Source organism: Periplaneta americana, chromosome 6 (genome assembly GCF_040183065.1).
Source record: "Periplaneta americana isolate PAMFEO1 chromosome 6, P.americana_PAMFEO1_priV1, whole genome shotgun sequence".
Classification (NCBI taxonomy): Eukaryota; Metazoa; Arthropoda; class Insecta; order Blattodea; family Blattidae; genus Periplaneta; species Periplaneta americana.
Window position 1 is genome coordinate 129,721,676 of NC_091122.1, and position 18,436 is coordinate 129,740,111.

At 37.2% G+C, this 18,436-nt stretch overlaps 1 protein-coding gene across 1 annotated transcript in view; it reads right to left on the reverse strand.

Moving 5' to 3' along the window:
- The window catches only part of wge (winged eye), a 705,384-nt gene that overhangs the window by 217,943 nt on the left and 469,005 nt on the right, over positions 1–18,436 (reverse strand). The window contains exon 3 of the mRNA XM_069828951.1: positions 13,767–13,886. Coding sequence (XP_069685052.1) covers positions 13,767–13,857 — 91 coding nt within the window. The 5' untranslated portion in view covers positions 13,858–13,886. The remainder of the gene's footprint in view (positions 1–13,766; positions 13,887–18,436) is intronic.

Here is an 18,436-nt window from a genome sequence, read left to right on the forward strand (position 1 = left end):
GAAAATACAATGTGCGTACAAACAATCTGAGGTAGCACAATGATAAGAGACATGTCTCAAAATACCGAATGGTAATTTTCAGTAAGAATAGTTATTGTGTATTTTGAGAAGTGGATCATTTTGAACCAGGCTTGTGTAGGTGGACATTGTTTTGACTGCTGACGGAAGCAATACGAACTTCTGTTATCTCCATACTTACACATAATACACGCAAAGATTGCGACATTACATAAGTAACTGTCAATATGCCAGCGGCGGCAGCATTTGCTATTGTCCTTTGGACCTTCGATGTGCTCTACGATCAGCTGTTTAGCTCGCGCGATTCACACTTGCGCGGCCATTTTCATTAATGCGGAAGTAAAGGTATTAAAAAAAGCTGTAAACATTGTTTCACACATTGATAACATATTTTACGAGTTAAAAATACGTCATTCATAAAGTAATGGTTACATTTAACGATCTGTAAAATAAAATAACGTTATTTTTTGACATCAAAACACAAAATAAAATGTGCTCCTTCAGGAAGGAGGGGTGTTTCGAACAAACTTTACTGTAGGCACGCACTTGTGAATTTATGAAACGTAACCTTTGCAAAAATTTGTTCCGTTATCTTGTATATTTTTGTTTCCCGGTGAACACAATTTCTACTATTTTCTCACAATTTTTGTCGTCCTCCGTGTCTTAGTGATCCGAGGTTCACAAGATTAAAAGCGATCGAAGGTCACAGATTTTGAATTGGCGCAAAAAAGGCTCGGTTAAGACATAAGTTTTATATAATATTCTTACTGAATATAATATTCCCAAGAAACTAGTTCGATTAATTAAAATGTGTCTCAGTGAAACTTACAGCAGAATCCGTATAGGCCAGTTTCTATCTGATGCTTTTCCAATTCACTGCGGGCTAAAGCAAGGAGATGCACTATCACCTTTACTTTTTAACTTCGCTCTAGAATATGCCATTAGGAAAGTTCAGGATAACAGACAGGGTTTGGAACTGAACCGGTTACATCAGCAGCTTGTATATGCGGATGACGTGAATATGTTAGGAGAAAATCCACAAACGATTAGGAAGAACACAGAAATTTTACTTGAAGCAAGTAAAACGATAGGTTTGGAAGTAAATCCCGAAAAGACAAAGTATATGATCATGTCTCGTGATCAGAATATTGTACGAAATGGAAATATAAAAATTGGAGATTTATTCTTCAAGAGGTGGAAAAATTCAAATATCTTGGAGCAACAGTAACAAATATAAATGAAACTCGGGAGGAAATTAAACGCAGAATAAATATGGGAAATGCCTGTTATTATTCGGTTGAGAGGCTTTTGTCATCTAGTCTGCTGTCAAAAAATAAGAAAGTTAGAATTTATAAAACAGTTATATTACCAGTTGTTCTATACGGTTGTGAAACTTGGACTCTCACTTTGAGAGAGGAACAGAGATTAAGTGTGTCTGAGAATAAAGTTCTTAGGAAAATATTTGGGGCTAAGAGAGATGAAGTTACAGGAGAATGAAGAAAGTTACACAATACAGAACTGCATGCATTGTATTCTTAACCTGACATAATTAGGAACATTAGATCCAGACGTTTGAGATGGGCAGGGCATGTAGCACGTATGGGTGACCCCAGAAATGCATATGGAGTGTTAGTTGGAAAGCCGGACGGAAAAGGACCTTTGGGGAGGCAGAGACGTAGATGGGAGAATAATAGTAAAATGGATTTGAGTGAGGTGGAATATGATGGTAGAGACTGGATTAATCTTGCACAGGATAGGGACCGATGGTGGGATTATGGGATTATGTGAGGGCGACAACGAACCTCCGGCGTCCTTAAAAGCCATTTGTAAGTAAGTTGTAAGATAAAACCCTAAGCACGGTTCACCCTAAAAGGGAATGTAAAGCTGTGAGTTCCGTATCGTAAATTTATGGCACGAAAAAGAACCCTGCTCCTGGAAGAGGGTTCTAAACAAAATTTGTGGGTCATTTTCATCCACTTCGAATTTTACTCTGAAAAACCTCTGCAAATGTAAGCGTCGTTATATAAGCTGCTACTGCTACTACTAATTAATATCTGTAAATCGGTTATTTAACACGACTATCAAGAGCAGTTCATCGAGCGTCCAGCATTGTCTAGTCGAAGTTTTCATCAACACTAAATTTTTACTAAAGACCTTGTGTAGAGTCCATTGCAAGAATGGAGGAAAACAGTCCAGTTACACAGATGTGCGGTCTATGAGACCGCTAGCAGTATACTACGTGTAATATCTCCAATACTAACTTCCACTAAGTGAACTGTGCTACAGGCCAGAAAGTACACAAACGTTCACATAGGTAAAGTAGCGGTAACCGGGTCATTTCCACAATAAAACTGTCGGGGCGATCTCAGCGACCGCATCTGTGTTGAGGATAAAAAAAATACTATATAAATAGGGCTAAGTATTCATTTGAGGATAATTCCCATGTAATACTTCACGCCTACTCATTTTCGGTCTTCTGGACTTGAGGACACAAACAGACAGATAGACTATGGTACTTCCGTGGCATTTTAACATAAATTCGCAATGTTTTAGCGTAATGTAGAACAAATGATTATTGCTTACTATTTCTGTGCTCATTCTCGTGATTTTGTAACCATGAGTAGACTTCTAAGGGAATGTACACACTGGAGCACCGATAAACGATAAACGCACCTAGCGACGCTTTGGTATTATCCTAGAACATATATATCCAGATAGCTCGGCCTTACAGGCTTTGACGGTAACAATTTTGTCAGGTTTACTCTGCTGCCATCTAGTTGTTTCATAAGGAGTCACGTCATAATTCCCATTTGAATTGCATTACCGACTGTACTCCATCTCGTGTTCTTTTACGGCGGACGGGTGGCGATCCTGGCGGTTGTTCTCTTCAAAGTGCTGCCGATTTTAACATAGGTATGAGCTATCTGTTACATATATGATCTGGGGTATTATCAAAGAATCAAGTGTTCATATCGGAGCAACGAGGACGCGGGAAGCAAACATTTTGATTTATCAGTAGAAGATATTCTATACATCCACTTAATGAAAGAAGATATATAGAAAAATATCAGCTGCTAGGTTCAAGGTTAATATAACTTAAATACGTACAAAATTCAACCCGTTTCTCATCCCAAAGCTAGTATAAATTCATTGTGATGTGATTGGTTCTTGTGATCACATAACATATCATGAATAAATACACAAGTGATCAATTTGTCAATATCCATGATAATTTAATATGCAGAAATAATAATAAATCGATTAATACTCGGATCTATTGATAACCACCGGTCATTATACAGATTAATATTATCTTAATCAGAAATCATATGAACGACAAGAGCGAAGAAAATTGAAGTTTTCTTTTTCGTCGCTTTTATCGTGTATCTTCAATTTTATCGTTGCTCCAATATGCACACCTCAATGACAATGCATGCTTCAATTCTCTCTGATATAGCATCGCTGCTTCTTTTATCGTTCATCGTCGCTCCAACGTGTACAGTTCCTTATTCAAATTCATTACCAATACTTTTCGATTGCTGGTAAAATTCATGTTCTGGGAATAATAAGTTAATTAAGTAGTAAAATATCGCTGCAATCGAAAAGTATTGGGAATAAATTTGAATAAGGAACAAAAAAAAAAAAAAGTCTCCTTCCCAGACAGGATTCGAACCACGAAAGTCTTAGTTACCAGTCTATCGTGCTCTGGAGTGAACAAGGCTCTGAAATCAGCTACAAGGTTTGGTCCGGTTTTTTTTTTTTTGCCACTACTGTACGTACCCTAACACAACAGACAAGACTTGCTCTCTTCGGCTCTTTTTCTCAATTCGTACGAGGCACAAAGTTCACAATTTGAATAACTGGTACACTGACTCACAGCAGGGCTCCTTAAGTGGGTTAGAGATGTCATCAGCTATCTAATTCTTTCATAAAATTGTCATTAGGTGTGACTCACTCATTACAAGTCCTAGCTAAATGTTAGTGATCTAGAAATACTTTTTTAAGCTTCAATTCCACTGCAATTTCCGATTTATATTGGCCACATACATCCCCACTCACATTCGAAGATAATAGGGCCTTGGCCGACGGGCACGTAGGCTAACGTTAACGTTATGCTGCTGATCACAACTTGATGTAGTCCTTAGCAGGGAATTGGCTGTCTATATTCCAATCATGGGGAAACATTTGGTTGTGATTCCAGGAGGTGTGGTAAAGCTGTAGCCGGAGGTGCGAACAAAATTCTAATGAAAGAAACTTAATCAAGAGGGCGTTCCTATCTATACCTGAGGGCAAACTAGACTGAACAACGTGATAGAAATTGCCGTGGATTTGCATTTAGGGATGACCCTGGGAGGGAGGTGACGAAGCCTGTGATTCATCGACGGTGTGAAACAGCAGTGTGATTCAAGAACAACACTTTCGTACTTTCACAAGCTGTTCCGGATTCCAATCGAAGAGAGGAAAGTGGGCAATAATTTCTCTTCATTTCGTTAGGGATGTGTTTGGATGTGCGCGTCCTTACTACGGATAATTACAAAACCATATCTTTTGCACTATACTGATTGTCGACCTTAAGGATATTTATATTATTTACTTATTTATTACGTATTTAAGGATCCTCTGCTGCAAGTAAAGTATCACAATAGGGGACTACTCCCCAGAAGAAAAGCGAGATTCTCTTATACAATTTAAGTGGTAGCATTGACGAATATCCAGTCATCCTGGTTTTATTCCAGGCAAAGAAGTGAACATTTACCTCTCCAAGTTAAGTGACGGCATCGATGTCTATACACACAGTGGATTTTGGTTTGATTCCAGGCATAAAACTTATTTACCTGTAGAGGTTATAGGTGGTAGCGTAGATGACTATACACAGAGTGGATTTTTATTTAATTACAGGAAGGGAAGTGGAGATTTATCTTTGGAGATTAAGTGATAGCAAAGATTACTAGACATATAGTGACTTAAGTTTGATTTCAGGCAGAAGAGTGGATAGGCTATTTACCTCTGCAGGTTAAGTTGCAGCAGAGACTGCTAGCCTATACATGGATTTCAGACAGAAAAGTGGAGATTTAACTCTGAAGGTGAAGTGACAGCATAAATAGCCATACATGGAGTGGATTTTGGTTTGATTCTAGGCAGAAAAGTGGAGATTTATCTCTGAAGGTGAAGTGACAGCATAAATAACCATACACGGAGTGTATTTCGGTTTGATTCTTGGCAAAAAAAAACTGGAGATTTAACTCTGAAGGTGAAATGACAGCATAAATAGCTATACATAGAGTGGATTTTGGTTTGATTCTAGGCAGAAAAGTGGAGATTTAACTCTGAAAGTGAAGTGACAGCATAAATAGCTATACATAGTGGATTTTGGTTTGATTCTAGGCAGAAAAGTGGAGATTTAACTCTGAAAGTGAAGTGACAGCATAAATAGCTATACATAGTGTGGATTTTGGTTTCATTGTAGGCAGAAAAGTGCAGATATAACTCTGATTGTGGAGTGACAGCATAAATAGCTATACACAGAGTGAATTTTTGTTTGATTCCAGACAGAAAAGTGAAGATTTAACTCCGAAGGTGAAGTGACAGCATAAATAGCCATACATAGTGGACTTTGGTTTCACTGTAGGCAGAAAAGTGCAGATTTAACTCTGACGGTGGAGTGACAGCATAAATAGCTATACACAGAGTGAATTTTTGTTTGATTCTAGACAGAAAAGTGAAGATTTAACTCCGAAGGTGAAATGACAGCATAAATGGTTATACACAGAGTGAATTTTGGTTTGATTCTAGGCAGAAAAATACAGATTTAGCTCCGAAGGTGAAGTGGCAGCGTAGATGGTTATACATAGCGGATTTTGGTTTGATTCCAAATGGAAAATGGAGATCTACTCCTGCAGATTAAGTGGCAGCATAGATGACTATACACAAAGTGCACTCGTGTTTGAATCCCGGCAGGAAAGTGAAGATTCACCTCTGCAGGTTAAGTGGCAGCATAGATGATAATACAGAGTGGATTTGAGTTCGATTCCGAGCAGGATAGTGAAGATTTCATAAGTAGCGGAACTTCTTGATCATGTAGTGAGCATGGCGAAGCATATATCATTACGATGTACCGAAGTACATATGATATTTCCGTGCAGAAATTCTGCGTCATCGTATGATGAAAGAGTAGTGGAACGGAGAAAAATGCTCTCCGGCACTGGATTTGAACCCGAGTTTTCAGTTCTAAGTTCTGACGCTCTATCCACTAAGCCACACCGGATTCCCATCCCGATGTCAGATTGAATCCTCTCAGTTTAAGTTCCACCTCTTGGTTTGGCGAAGCATGCTTAGGTCAACTCCGGACAAACCAAACAGGATTCTGTGGATGTTACGTTAAGTGCTGGTAAGACGTTAACGTGAAGAATGAGGAAATGGAAGTGATGGTGTTGGTGGTGATGAGGAAACAAAATGGGTGGTTAATACTTCTTCATTTAACGGCGACCTTAGATTACACAGGCTTCTCCGACTCTTACAACATGATGGCATATCCATAAAGGACAAATACATAGTAGAGTATGACATGGAAAGAAGTACTGACGAGAAACCTTTAAAAACATTTGAAGTCACAACAAGATTTGCAGACGAGCTAATTCCAGTCCTCTTATATAAAATCCACTGACTAAATAAATTGCGGTTGAATTCTGAATGTAATTGTGGCAATGATTCCGATGATTCTTCAAGTTGTACTAGTGACGATATTGCTGATGGTCTATATACGATGGACTAACGTTTTCTGCTTTGCTACATTTGAAATGGATCCGCCATTTTTGTATATAATTGCAGTATTTAGGGCATTTTCTCCAGTAAAAGCTGTAGAACATCCTGGGGATGGAACAGGTCTAAAGATTAAATTCTACATGACGATGATAAGATTTTAATTATTAATTAATTCATTCATTCATTCATTCATAGTGCTCTACGGTGGTAGAGTCTGAGGTGGTAAGAAAAAGAAACGAAGAATTAGATGATTACGCCGACAACGAAGGAAATGTGGTTGTGATTAAAAAATCGAGATACATAAGTTTATTATGCTGTATATAGGATGTAGAACTACATGTGGATGTGATCATCTCTCGACAGGACAAGGGGAGCACAAGAACTAGGGAAAGTCAATGAGGCAAAAGGAAAAAAGGAGAAAAGGGGAAAGCAAAGCTAACAAAGGGAAGATAAGGATATCTCGGAATCTCCTATTATTATTATTATTATTATTATTATTATTATTATTATTATTATATTTAACATTGAAAACGTTGTTTAACCTCTACTATGGTGTAGGCAACGATGTCCGTTGTCAATACGATATCCTGCATTTTCATAGGAGGTCCCACTGTATGTGCTAAAACGTTTCACGTAAGACAAGAGCTCACAAATGAACGTCATAGATTTCATTATAAGAAGGAAAAAAAACCATATTCCTCGCTTGTGAGATGGCTTAATGACGACCGACAAACGTAGGATCAATGGCAGAAAAAAACGGCGAACGTAGGATCAATGGCAGAAAAAAGCCGCGAACGTAGGGTCAATGGCAGAAAAAAACGGCGAACGTAGGATCAATGGCAGAAAAAACGGCGAACGTAGGATCAATGGTAGAAAAAAAAGGCCGAACGTAGGATCAATGGTAGAAAAAACTATCAATGGCAGAAAAAACTGAGTATCGATGTATTACAACATAACTAGACTAGAAAGCTGAAGAATGTGCTGTATGGCCTGGATGTCAATTATGACGACAGTGATGACTGCTGACCTTCAACTACGTTCCTGTAAGCAGACGTTCACTTCCTAACGAGCTAACAAGCACGCAATAAGCTCGTAAGTGTTCACATTCGTAGCAGTTAGCCGATTACACAACTTATTAACACAGTGTCACGTGAGTAGCACGTCACAAAAATATTGACGAAGTTGCGTACGTGAGGAGTGATAAAATCCCGGTTATACTCTAGGCTTTTGGAAACAATCGATAAGCTTCAAAAAGCAGTTAATCAAGTTAGTGTCTGGACCAAAAAGCGGAGTTTACTAGTTCGATCCCATGGTCTAAAATATATACTAGTTCCGTCCGAAGCCAAGAAGTAAACAATACTAGTTCGGTCCCGGGTCATTAAGTTAACAGTAATAATTCGGTCCCGGATCGAAAATAGAGCAGTACTGGTTGGAAATCAACATTTTCCTTCCCATTCTAAGCAGGCTTAGGACTGTCATAAGCAGGGAAAGAAAGTTCATGTCCTAAAAACGTGAAGAATATGAATGCATTTATGCCGTAAAAATAGATAAATATGCTACAAAATATGCATTATCAGTCTGAGATTATTTTAACATAATAAAGTATAGGTAACTTACATTTAGTCTACGGATTTTGAAGTGCTTGACTCATTGCTGAATGCTCCATTTATGCTGTTACAGTTCACAACTAAGCAGTGACGCATGTTTTCTATTGTCATTCTTCGCCTGTTGTCTCTCAGCATAGCTTTGTAGCGCGAAAAACTTCGTTCTACGTCACAAGAAGCAAGAGAGGCTTGCACAAAATCTGTGAGCTGTTCTATAGAAATTTCGTTGGTTTTTGGAGTGTTTTTCCTTCGAGAATATCTTGAATTTCTTTATGCTGATAATAGCCAGAGTATTTGGAAATAATATTTGCTGTTTTCTCGTTCACTTTATCTCCTACATTTCCTGGAACTGATGTTAAACTGGCTATTGTTCTATCGAAATCTGCTAAAGACTGCAGTAAAGGAATACCAATCGCTAACTTGAGAGGCTCCCTATGAGGGCGTCATCGTTACGTTCAAAATTCATAAACATAAATTAGTCGTGTTTACGAGGTTACACACTTTTAAAAATGAGGGAAAGATAAATAAACATACTATGCAGTTTCCCTGCATAAATGTTAAAATATGATGCTTTCATAAATAAAGCCAAATATGCAATTTTATGCACAATAAAAGTAATATCATTGTGTTCAGAAATAAGTGATTCATGTAGATAATCTTTCAGCATATTCACACAACGATAGAGAACAAATATGCAAATGCATGAACTTCCTTCCCTAGTCATAAGACAGGATGGGCAAATTCGTGACTCGAGACAGCAAACTACAAAATTGTCTGCCACTTCCTTAAGGCATGGTTAAAAATGTTGATTATCATGTTCATTGTACTATAGTATAAACCTTAGTCAAAATTTCTTAGATTTCAGAGTACTCAGTGATACTAGGAGCTACGTTTTTGGGAGAAATTTGTATGACAGTGCTTTATATATTGGAGTCTGTTTATTGATTTAGATACAAATTCTGCCATTTTGTCTCCAATATATTCTTCTTTCTTTAATTGGTCTGGTCTTCTTTTTGTTGTTGGACTCCTAATTTCTATGTAAGTGTCAATTTGAATTCGTTTCAGATCATCTATTAATTGAAAGATGTTAGGGTGAGCGGTGTAGAATTAGCCATTTAACTTTGCATGGAAAGATTCACAACTGCTCGTCATTCTTTCTGTCGTAGCTACGAATTCGGCCCATAATTCTGGCGGGAAAGTAGCATCAGGCTTGACATTGTAGTTATATATCGGATGTATTCCTATAGCACATAATCGGTAAATTGCTGCACTTTTTGGTTTTGAGGTTGAATGCCCATCAAGACTTCAGTCTCTTTGAGATATAATATACATAAGTAGTCTTTTTAATATATAACTTATCTATACCTACATAGTTCGGACCGAATTACTACTATACCATTCCTGACCGAATTAGTACTGCATATTTCAGGCGTGTATCTGATGGGACAGAGCTAGTATGAACTCCCAAAAAGTGGCGTATTAAACTTAATGAGACAAAATCAACCCATGTAAATTTTACGAATAGAAAAGTGAAAAAGCTACCTATATTTATTAATAAACAAATAATTTCATACGCAAATGAGGCCAAGTATTTGGGCATGACACTTGAAGCCAAGTTAAAGTGGAAGGCACATGTTAAAAAGAAAAGTACAGAGAAATGTATTGGTTGCTGGGAAGATGTTTCCAACTGAATATACATAATAAACTGTTATTATATAACCAGTTATTAAAACCAATTTGGATGTACGGGTTGCAAATTTGGGATTGCACCAATAAATCTAATATTAAAATTATACAGAACTTTCAAAATAAAGGGCTACGAGGAATTGTTAATGCGCCATGGTACATTAGGAATGACAACATCCATAGAGACTTGAAAATGGATACAGTCAGTGAAGAAATAAGAAATGTGGCAGTGAAGCATGAAAAGAGACTTCATAGCCATCAAAAACCCGACTGTGCTTCAGATTCTAGACAACAGTATTTGCTACCAATGTATACTACAGCAATGGATTACAGCTTATGCCCAAGCACCCTAAACAAATCTCTTCTTCGAGATATAAGACAAAACAAACAAAATTCAGTTTATTATATATACTTACGAGTTTAAGGAAGTATCTTTTGTCACGTCTTACTTAATAGATAGGCATTGCATTCCTCCAGTAAAATGTTGTTACATATTTGTTTATAGGCTACGTCTGGAACTTGTGGACAATGCACAAATCATTCAGTCAGGGATGGCACAGAAATACATGTGTGCAAACAGATCACAAATCAGGAGCCACTTGTGAACTGTTTGTGTACACACGCCGTCAGTCACTTCTGTCCTCATGGTTCACTAATTGCTCACGAGATGGTGCAGATCACATATAATATTTCGATGAGTGACGCACTTGAAGCTCCTAAACCGAAGAAAACACCCTCTGACACATCACTACGAAGAAGGTAAATATTTTTGTCAATATTTTAACAGTTACTATCCCGGTGCGCTTAGATGAAAGTCAACAGGAAAACAAGAAGAGTGAAACAACTCAATTCTGGTCTCTAGAAGTTACAGATCTTCAATAAATTGTATCTATTAAGTTTACTAATCAACGTTACGTATTATACGTTTCAAACAAATCTCCAAAAAGTAAACAAAAACTTATATTGTAATCAAAACCGGTCTTCATCGTCAAATATGAACTACAGAAACTTCAAAATACGGTACCGTATTTGTGGGCGTATGAAATGCATCTTTTCGCAGTCAGGAAGTCTTAAAATTAAGACGCGTCTTAAACATAGAAAACACAACCACAGTCTAGTATATACAGCCACGAAGCTTGAGTTGTGAGGGTACTAGGAACAATAGACTGTGCCAGTACTATTTCGCATTGTCTGTGATGAGGCAATAGTAGCGATCCTAGTGGTTAGCAACTATCTATGGATGCATATTTCCTACATATTGAGCTTCGTGACTGTATATACTAGACTGTGGTACAACCATGTGCAGTCTTTTTATTCCCTTCCTACCTCTTACCGCACTAAAAGCCAAGGCGATACACCAGAAACGCACGTTTATAGAACACTACAAATAATAATAATAATAATAATAATAATAATAATAATAATAATAATAATAATAACAATCATGGCATTTAAGTAATTAATTATTTATTTATAATTGCATACAGAAAAAACCAATAAGGAATAAAACCGGCATGAATTTTGTGAGAGAGAAAAAGTCTGGTGATAATGACATGAATTTCCATTCTGCTGATAGCAGGGGGGGTTTAACTCTATCATCCAAGGTGTATCCTCATAAAACTTCATTTGAGGACGGAGAGTGCTAGCTATCTTCCTATGGTAAATAATGGGAAGAACCTGGTTGTTGCCAATCTCACAATTTTAAACAGATATTATGAATACCCATTCACAGGATTTGTCAGTTTTATAACACTAACGGTCTTACTAATAAAAACTCTATATACAGACCTTTAACTATCTTATACTTATGCAATGAGTAGCTTATTTATACGTCGTGTGTAAATTCCTTACTAATAATCACTACATACGTCGCGTATAACAGTACAACTGTTACAAAGCTACGTCATAGTTTCGTCATTACTTCGTTACGAAAGATAATAGATATCTGAGGTTCTCTATTGCATCCGGTAGAGCGCTCTAGTGTGGCGTGTTAAGTATCGATAGTACAACTGGCTCTAATCGATTACCATACTATATTTTGGTCAAAGAGTACAAGCTACAGTAATATTATTCTGTGCTCTTTGGTTTGTTCTTCTTTGGTTACTAGGCAACCATCATCATAAAATGACAGTCGACACGAACAGCTGTTAGAGGGACGGCCATTTTTTCTCTATATACAACGCTTAAACCAGGGGTTTCGTGTATATAACTACTGCAAAGCAATTCCCATTGTATAGTTACAGGCTGTTTATACGTCAATCGCTTCTGCATGGTTTATTAGTAAAGTTTTCTGTCTCAACTCTGCATAAGTCTAGTATAAAAGCTATACACGGTTTATTAGTAAGACTGTAATAATATAACTGAACTATAAAATCATCTTTTAGTATAGACGATTAACAATTTCAGTCGGAGACAAAGCAGCCATATTAGTCACATTTGTTTAGTTTCTTCAGTTGGCAATCCTGTTACGTTTGGATAAAAAAAGACCGTTGTAGACAGATCGGATAGTAGAGGGAATGTGTTGTCAATGTTTTTCAGTTTAATGTTCAACCATTAGATTCATATGCATATGTTGAACCAAAAACTACAATTTGTGATACGCATATTGTAGTTAAGCATTACAATTAAACTATTACACTTCCACTACGTCATACTACTTTTGACCAATAAAACGGTACGAAAGCACGTCTTTCAACCAATCATAGCCGTTTATCGCACAATTTTATCGCTTCCCTAGAATTTGTTTAATTTTATCCCTTTCCTAGCATTTGTTTGTTTTTATCACTACTCTAGCATTTGTTTCTTTGTTTGCCAACATTTCAAACTGTAAATTCTTTACGGTACTATAATACATGCTTTGCGATAATTTGTTTCCCGTATAGATAGTCGACTGAAAATGGCGACTCCGTTCAAACATTTTGGTGAAGATAACGTTAGTTAAATAGAATTTTAGTAAGTCAATTAATATCTTTTACTTGAGATTGTATACTTGAACTCAAACGAAAAACAATTTCCTAGCCTTTTAATACGTCCCTAGTAATTAAATAAAGATTGGGGAACGGATCACTACATTGAAAGGTAGAGATGATATTACAAATAGGCTACTTGATTGTTCACACATATATAACAGTTACCAAAACAGATAAAAGTTCAGTCTGGTATATACAACTGTGACGATTCAAGACTGCTTGACGTTCGAGAGTTGATCACTCCCGAAGTTCCGATGTCTTGGAACGTTTGCATGCAAACAGTCAACGACAGGCAATACTGTCATGCGGGTTTTCGACTTTGCGGGCGCTGTTAGTGTTACATTCTCGCTCGTTGTTCATCTCTAGTACAGACACAAAGGGCATGAATGGGTTGGTGAGTCAGTATATGGATAGATGAACGTATATGTGGTGGGACAGACAGACAGACAGACAGACAGACAGATAGATAGATAGATAGATAGATAGATAGATAGATAGATAGATAGATAGATAGATAGATAGATAGATAGATAGATAGATAGATAGATAGATAGATAGGGACGGACGGACGGAAGAACAGTCAGACAAGCCACATATTAAATGGAATGAGAAAAAGAATAACGAAAGAAGCAATTGAAGCGTATCAGAGACAAAATTATACTTAAGAACATGTAAAAAGCTGTACAGTAAGTTTTAGGGTTTCTATAATCGAAAGTTTCAGACTTACCTTCAGTTGCGGCATGCAGGGCGGGCGGGGGCCATGGGGCACGGTGTCCCGAATTAGACCTGAAGGGGGACCCAGCCGAGCCGCTCAACATAGCAGACACCGGCTGATGGAACCCTCCACCTATAACAAAGAAAACAAATATGTTATTACCTTTGTGTGAAAACTTGGCAAGAACTATAAGCAAAACTGTGCAATTCTAGTGTCATTCAGAATTTGCATGACCTCCAGACTAAAAAATTACCGGTGAAAACAAAACAGGGTAAACACAAATGACAGAGCATAGGTCTAAACCCAGTCCAGGGAAACAAATATAAACCTTCTTCTTGGGAATCGAACGCGAGTCCGTAGATGTGCGGGCGGAAATGCTTCTACGTGTGCCACAAGGAAAGACACTTGGGATGACAATACTCGTCCATGAGTAATGATTACACAAGATAATATGTAACACAATATGACTCAACAATAGAAAAAAAAGTTATAAGCTTATCGCAATGAACTTGGTTCTCATACACAGATAATATACTATATGTATTGTGTATTTTATTCAATACACTAAAGCAAACTATACTAACAAATAAAGCTCACCGATAACGGATTTTCAGAACGATTTTTCCCGCAATACGTTCCATTTTAAATAAAAAATGGCCCTGTAAATTTCTACATCCGTCATCCAGAGAAGACCTAGTCTTCGAGGTATGAGTTTTCAAAATAATCGCTTGACCCTCATATGTCTCATATCTCCATTGACACCGTAAAGAAGAACTGTTTGAAAGGTCCCAAACATTTATGCCTTGTCCTCAAAATAAGGGAAGCTTATGGAAACTCACTTCTTCAAGCGGTTTCAAGAAGTATAGGACCATTTTCCATCTGTCAATGATCATATCCTTTTGGTAGACTCGTGGACCAGTTATCGAGATAGGGTATAGAAAGAATAACTCCAGAAGGTGTCTGTGTTTGTGTGTCTAATGCCTACCCACTTCACTTTACATAATTCGGGTTCCGCATACTGCGGATAGATGGCAAGACTGTGACTCAATTTCAAATTGCACACCACTTCGGCGGGCACCGTTATGCTTGGTGTGTATCTGTGAAGAGTTATGTCGTGTACTAGAGTGAGTGTATGTTAAGTGTTCGTGTACGTGTGGTGTAGGGAATGGGTGAGGATTATGATGAAGGTGAGGAAGGGAGAACTCCGATTGTTCAGCCTCTTGACGTTCATAGTTTTAGGCCTTGGAAAATTTCATTCGGAAGTTCTCTGATAGTGTTTTGTTACTTGGCACGAATATTAGCCTATATTGCATCAGAGAGACAGTGTGAAAAATTGCAGTTCTTAACACATAATCAGCTTTCATCTCCTAGATATGTAAATATGTATAAATATGGCTGGCATAAAGCCAGGTAGGCCTACCTAGACAACAAACCTGATACATTCGTCACTCCTGTAGAATTATGTTTTCACGTTGATATACAGAACTGCTCTAAAGCTAATTGCTAGAAATTATTTTTCTTAAATGTTCGTGGTGCAAAGTTCCACTGTGTTTTGAGCATGTTTACAAAGATTTCCAATGCTGTGATCAGGACAGTGAATAATTTCAAGTATGCTTACATTTCCTTACCATTTCTTCATACACTACTCTATAGTCAATTTCATGAACTATTTATGTCATTTTCATAACTTAGATTATTTAAGGAGATTTTGACAGTACGGTATGCATCTAGATGAGATTTATTGCGTGATTTATCTAGCACATAGCACTCTGGGCTGAAGAATTATAAAAAATCATATCCAAAAAACTTTGCTTTCTCCGGATTTAGAAATGTATAGCGAGATTTCTTAATTCAAATGAAACAAATGTGGGAATAAGCGTTGTGAAAATTCATTATCACTTGGTGAGTCTTCCTCGTAAGGTACACAGGGTGTTAAAAAATATCCAATATTTTATGAGATGCTACTATGCATCAAAACAAGAAAATAATATCTAATAAACATGGATCCTACAACACATACTTTCTGAGATCTGAACACTTGTTCATAGGAGATGCTCAATGTGCCGTTTATTCATGGCAATGCATTCCTCTGCCCCTCAGCGTAAGGAACCACGCACTCTTTGAAATTTGTTTTAACACGTTAATAAGAAAGTCCTGATAACGATCCCAGTTGATCTCTATGGTAGCACGTATACTTACTTACTTACTGGCTTTTAAGGAACCCGGAGGTTCATTGCCGCCCTCACATAAGCCCGCCATTGGTCCCTATCCTGAGCAAGATTAATCCAGTCTCTATCATCGTATCCCACCTCACTGAAATCCATTTTAATATTATCTTCCCATCTACGTCTCGGACTCCCCAAAGGTCTTTTTCTCTCTGGCCTCCCAACTAACACTCTATATGCATTTCTAGATTCGCCCATACGTGCTACATGCCCTGCCCATCTCAAACGTCTGGATTTAATGTTCTAATTATATCAGGTGAAGAATAAAATGCGTGCAGTTCTCTGTTCTGTAACTTTCTCCATTCTCCTGTAACTTCATCCTTCTTAGCCCCAAATATTTTCCTAAACACTTTATTATGGTAGCACTTATGGCCCTATTAATCTATCACCAAGTACGCCTGCTCATAAGTTGATTGAGAATCGGTTCTGATGCCTTGTTTCTTCAACCGCATGGGGATTTTCATCAGGCTACACATGCTGATTACCAAAACTCATAACACCATCTCTGCTGAACCCCGCTCATATCCGCAACCAGACTTTTGTTCACACTACTCCTTGCGACGTATCAGTATTCCATGTCAAGGGTGTCAACTACGGTATGATTATCTGGTAGTCTGCTGTATTCTAGGGGAGAAAAATGCATTTCCATGAATGGACGTCACATTGAGCACTTCCTATGAACAAGTGTTCAGATCTCAGAAAGCATGCTTCGTAGGACCCATGTTTATTAGACATTATTTTCTTGTTTTGATGCATACTATCACCTCCTAAAATATTGGATACTTTTTAACACCCTGTATTTCACGTAAGCTTGTTCCCCGTATAACAAATTAATAAAAAAAAATCGGTTGCAATACAGCGCATGATCGGTTAGAAGGAACCAAGCAAGGGTTGACGTGAAGGTGTTCTGTATACAAGTTGGTAAAATGTATTGAATATAATTTACTAGTAAGATCGATAATACTGAATAAAATAAAGTGACATGTACAACTGTAGTCAAAATATCTATGTCAACAGCGACACTTGTTAGCTATTCCTGCTCGATTCACAGCGCAAAAGCCAACTTCTAGCAGTCTCTAATTACGAATGGCACAGTACCTAATGGAAGCGTCATAGTCAACAAATCGAGTATAGTTCAAACGTCATTATTCATGCTGACAAAAAGATGAGTCGTATATCACGCAACAGCTTCGGTAATCCCTGATCGATACGAAATCAAAACGAGATTCTCTATTAACGGAACTAATATTTGAGAGTGCAAAACAAATGGACAAACTCAAATCTTGTGGTTGAACAAGGCTGATCTTCACGTACATTATAATCAGAGAGATTCATGTATAGTCATGTATGTATGTCTGATATGTATAGTCTATCTATTATCAGGCAGTACATTCACTTGAGGATATGTGTCAGAGGAAGAACAATGGTTTGTACCCAGCTGAAGTCTGATTAAGTGTAATATGTTACTATAATGCCAGTGATGTATGCAATGGAAAGGAAAAGGAACTGGCCAAACTATTCCATTATCTCCTAACTCAGTTGCCTCATGAGTGATGCCTTATTAATGTGTACCTGTGAGGTTGAAACCTGTCTTCAGACAGTTAACGAAACAAACAAAGAATAGTTGTTGGTTTAAGAATGAAACGTAATTTAATTTTTTGCACAATCATGGTCTTTTTGAATATTCACAATCATCGTTGCATGCCATGTTACTTGAAGATACAACACGTTCAATGATTTCTACACGTGTTGTCTAAGTAAATTCTCTACAAACTTGACATACAGTCACTTGTAAATTAAAAAAAGAACAAGAACTCTGACAGAATGTTGTAACTTTATTTATTAACATTACACTGAACGTGAAGTTTGAACAATTATTAAATGTTATGGAATAAAGACTGCCATTCTCTTTATTTGTAGAAAGAGATTCAGATATTTCAATTTCGTATATTGCAATAGCTTTTTATTTATTTGAACAATGCATACACATAAAAGACAGTCGTATCCAACAAATAAAACAAAAGAACATAAAAACACGGCCACCTAGAAAATTACAAATTGCCATTAACAAAATGACAAACGTTCAGTTCAAAATTAATACATAACTAAAATACATAATAAATAAAATAAAGATATAAATATGATTGTGCGAAAAATAATATGCGAATACACGGATTTTAAATGCGTAACAGAGTCTCGGAGATTAAAAAACTCGGTGCAAGCGCCTCGTTTTTTTTTTCAAACTTTCCCTCGCCTCTGTTACAGAGCACTTACCAACCCAGTATCGCAAAATACTATTTTAGACAATTTTAAATGTTTTAAATTTCTTTAAATGTGCAAATAGCGATTTTTATTCTAACCTAAGGATGCCTTACAGAAAGACGAAAACATCCGTTAAATGAACTTCATGATCTAAAGATAAGTGTTATTAGACATAATGTGTATCAACATACACGA